The following is a 4,626-nucleotide window of genomic DNA, read 5'->3' on the forward strand; positions in this document are numbered from 1 at the left end:
TGGCCAAGTACGGATGCCCTACCAGCCGCCGTGGCGAAGTGGTTAGCGTCGCGGACTGACGGCTGGGAGGACGCGGGTTCGAATCCCAGCGGAGGTGGGTTTTTCGGCCCGTGGCCGGCTCCTACCCAGAGTTGAGTGTGCTGTGGGCTTAAATGGGGAGACTGGGACCACACAGTCGAGTGTCATCCACTTCAAGGATGCGTCTTTGGGTGTGTTGCTCTAATTACCTGACCAACACTGCAAGTGTCTGTATCTCTCGGGCCTGGTTAACGCCGGGATATCATTATGACAGGAAGCGTAGAGTACAGCCTTGTCACGCAGTCCCAAACCAAAATGGACCTCTATAGCAACATCGTCATCATCATCGTCATCCTCCTCCCCCTTCATCATCATCAATATAAACAAAATAGTCTCAAAGTCTGACCTTTCATGCCCTGCTCTCATGGTGACCTCAGTTTCGATACCCCTCCACTTCCGTGCTTTGGGTGAGTCCTGTCAATGTCGTCAGTGTCGGCAGATTCATGGGGGGGGGCTGTTGTTTGAGGGACGTGGTGGCGGTCTCCACTCTGGGAGAGACGCTCGCTCAGTCTGGCTCCGCGACTAAGCCATTATTGTCGTTAGTAGGGGGCTTAGTAGGTGGTGTCCTAAGTACGTTAAAACAGAACAGGCACCACTGAACACCACTGAAGTGACTCAGCAGCAGTGCAGGGTCTCCTCTGGTGTGTGGCCTCCAGGCGACCTAACATCGATGGTTCCCTGTGGACTGCCGACGCTGGGACTGCGACGGACGAACCCGGGTGTGGCCGTGTATGGGGGAATCTAAATGAGCGGCGTGGGAGTAATGCCACTGAAACGGCGCAGATGATGGGGCAGCAAAACAAAAAAACAAAAACAAAAAAAAAGTACGGATGCCCTCGGAAATTTATTTCCTTGGTCAGCCAATTCCATGAAGGCATGCAGGCTCGAGTCCAGGACAATGGCGAAACATCTGCTCCTTTTGCTGTCACAAATGGTGTCAAGCAAGGCTGCGTCCTGGCTCCAACGCTGTTCAGCCTCATGTTCTCTGCAATGCTTACTGATGCCTTCAGAGATGGCGATGTTGGAATCGACCTAAAGTATCGAACAGATGGCAAGCTAACTTGATGGCAATTAATAAACTTGATAATCATCAAAATATAACTTGCCTGAGGCAATGACACCGGTAGCCTGCTGTACTGTTGTGTTCTCCGTGAGAGCCGGATGCGATGTGCCAGCCAACTACAGAAGCAGTGAGGTAGCCTATGTGTCATCAGTCATGTACGCACAATCACTTCGTTCCACGTAGTACAAAGGGATTATTGGTTTGTTCCCTTCTTTTGCGAGTATGGGTCTGAGAGACCCACGAATTACGAATAAGGGTACTTAGTGTTTTCTCTTCTTTGGGGAGTATGGGTCTGTAAGACCCACAACGTAGGAATGCAGGTAAAAATTTTCACAATTACGTAACTGATTAACTAATCAGTTAAAGTGTACATTAATTTACTAAAATGATGCATATGTTGTGACAACAAAAGTCATGAAATTTCAAATTAATCGGACACCAAATATATTTTAAAGGCATTTTTTAAGGCAAAAATGGGTCTGTCAGACCCACAAAGTACGGTGAAGGTTAATATGTACATAATGCTAATGTTCATGTGATCATATCTATAGTTATATTGTTGGCGGTGATGAGCCTTCTTGATACCATTGCTTGGGTTTTAACAGACATGATAAATGCAGTGGCACGCTGAGAGCATGGCCTGTTCACCTAACTTCCATTGGGATTGATGAAGATGTGTTGCTGTGAACAGGAGGGCCCTGACCTGCACCGGTCCCCTCCAGGTGGTGCCCGACATCGATGACGAGGATAATGAGGCCAAAAGCGACAACACCAGTACTGCCTCCAGCAGCAGCAGCAGCAGCAGCGGCAGCAAGGACTCTGTTTCAGCTCCAGGGATGAGTGAGTTGGAGAGAAAACTGCTGCATCTCCAGTCAGACATGTTGACGGAGCCGCCCAAAGTGCGCACGGCCACTCGCCGCAGACAGGCCGCTCACACCACTGTGACTCGCTTCAACATGGATGCTCAGAGACTCTCAGCTGCTGAGCTGCACTGGTACCGGCATCTGGCTGAGCTGAGGTCTCCTCTGACTTGACGGGTTTTGGGGGCGTAGGTGATAACGATGATGGTACGGATACTTATGTAGCACTTGTCTTTGGTCAGAGGCCAAGCTCTGAGTGCTTTACATCGGGGTGCCCACCTGGGTAGAGCCTGACCGACAGCTGCCATTGGGCGCTCATCATTCGTTTGCTGCGTCTTTTGATCAGGTTTCAGTCACACACACTCATACAGACATGTAGCATTTTATATGTATGACCAGTTTGTTTATTTACCATGTTATGTAGGCAGTCATATTCCGTTCCATAATCCACAGAATGCTGACATGGATTACAGGATCTCTAATGTGCATGCTTGATCTTCTGCATGCATATACACATAAAGGGGATTCAGGCACTAGCAGGTTTGCACATATGTTGACCTGGGAGATTAGAAACGTCTCCACCCTTAACCCACCAGGTGCAGTGGGAACTCAGGAAACTTTGACGAGAGTCCAGCGCTCATAACCATTTGATCACCGCCCTCATCAAGGTGTGGATAATAACGAAAGTGAATGACGATGTGTGTTGGTTGCCCTCGGCCAAGGGCGCTTAGTGCTTGTGATGAACTGTTCAACCCTTTCACCGCCAGTCAATTTAGAGTGCAAAATTCACTTGTGCTATGAACACAGAAAATATGGCATCTAAGAATAGCTGGGGATTACCCCTGCGATGTGTAGAAAACGTGGCCTATCCTTTCACCAAATATTAAGAGCAGTAGATTCATGGATAACAGACCCATGATCTGGTCACCTTTCTGTGACGTGTATCCTCTACCTAGCGTGTGCATAAATGCGAGTTTGGCAGTGAAAGGGTTAAGTGCAGTGTCACATATCAGTGTCCGTTTCAAGGAGGCGTCAAAGCGTGTGGACTGATCCGCTGCTGATCTGCTGTCTGTATACGTACTGCATTTATGTATGGGCATTACAAGTTGATGTGACATTAAATTGTTCAAAAAGATGGCACTGCTTACAGGTACACACATCACAAGTGCACACAGGCATGCACACATGCAGGAGAGAGTTGCAATTTAAAAAAAAAAAAAAAATTAACACTTTTGGGAGCAAATGTAATCCTTTTCATAATATAATGGTAATATCCCTAATCTGTGTTTGATTAAAGATACAGTGAAAAATTGATGTATGTGTTTCATTTATCAGTAAATATTTTTTGCTGTGAATCATCCATCTGTAAATAATCTTTGTCATTAGCAATTGAATGATGAGATATTTTGCCCCTATGATAGTGCATTTTAAACTTTGGATGAAATTTCATAAGGCATTAGAAATACAACTTATACCTTGGGGCATTAAACCCCCTTTTAAAATCCTCTTTTAAAAATTTTTAAATTTTAATTTTTTTACGATTGTTTGATGACTGAAATCAGTTTTTTGTGTATTGGTTATTTTTTTTGTGTCATGTTTTTTTTTTTTTTTCGAGAAAAGGAAGGGAAAGGGGATGTGGGAGATTTGAGGAACTCTGAAATCATTTCATACCATGTTATACGCAGTTAAAACAGCTGTTGTTCAAATGTGAAAAATGTACTTGATGATTGATGTAATAACTTGCTCCTGCTACTAACATTCACATGAATGCACACACACACACACACACACACACACACACACACACACACACACACACACACACGCACACACACACACACACACACACACACACACACACACATGTACTGAATCAAGATATCCAGCACTGACATATGTACTTGGTAAAGATATTTTTGTTATGTGTATTGCACAGTTCACTTGTGGCTTGACAGAGTATATAAATAAAAGCGTGTGTGTTGTTGGAGGGAAAAAGAGAGGAAAAGATGGAGATAGGTACGCATGCATGTGGTGGGAAAATTGTGCCTCTTTCCACTTGCTTTACAATAAGTTTTGCTTTACGATAAGTGGTATCACTGAATACCAAAATGTTTCTGATGACTGATTTTAGAGATATGAGTGGAACATAAGTAAAAAATATTACAAATGAGGAGAATAGTTGTTCCAACGTGTTGTCTGTTGCTGTGTTCCAGAGTGTTTTAAAGCATGAAGGTTTTGTTTCTGTTCAAGTGTGTGTGTGTGTGTGTGTGTTTAAAATTGAAACAAATGCAGACAAATTGCTCACACAGAGACACCGACATACACACCACACTACAAACAACCAACCAACAAAAATCAGGCCAGTGCTTATCCTCTTGAACAAAAATGGTACACCTTCTGCTCACAAATAACTACCTCCCATAACACCTTGACTTTTATTTTTTTGATTTTTTTTTCTTTTTGAGTGTTGAGTTCAGTTGATGTTCTATGATGTATCAGTTTGACTGATGAAAAGCTAACATTCACCACACTCATTAAAGCTCACACTGGCCAGAAAAAGTTTCAGCAAAACTCATCAATGACAGCCACATTAAATGTTATTTTCCTCAACTATTATATGAAAAA

At 44.1% G+C, this 4,626-nt stretch overlaps 1 protein-coding gene across 1 annotated transcript in view; it reads left to right on the plus strand.

Annotated features, from left to right (window-relative positions):
• LOC143282751 (serine/threonine-protein kinase 40-like) overlaps nt 1–4,167 on the plus strand; it is a 22,045-nt gene extending 17,878 nt beyond the window's left edge. The window contains exon 8 of the mRNA XM_076588500.1: nt 1,833–4,167. Within this exon, the coding sequence (XP_076444615.1) occupies nt 1,833–2,175 (343 nt within the window). The 3' untranslated portion in view covers nt 2,176–4,167. The remainder of the gene's footprint in view (nt 1–1,832) is intronic.
• The last annotated feature ends 459 nt before the right edge of the window (nt 4,168–4,626 follow it).

Source organism: Babylonia areolata, chromosome 6 (genome assembly GCF_041734735.1).
Source record: "Babylonia areolata isolate BAREFJ2019XMU chromosome 6, ASM4173473v1, whole genome shotgun sequence".
Lineage (NCBI taxonomy): Eukaryota > Metazoa > Mollusca > Gastropoda > Neogastropoda > Buccinidae > Babylonia > Babylonia areolata.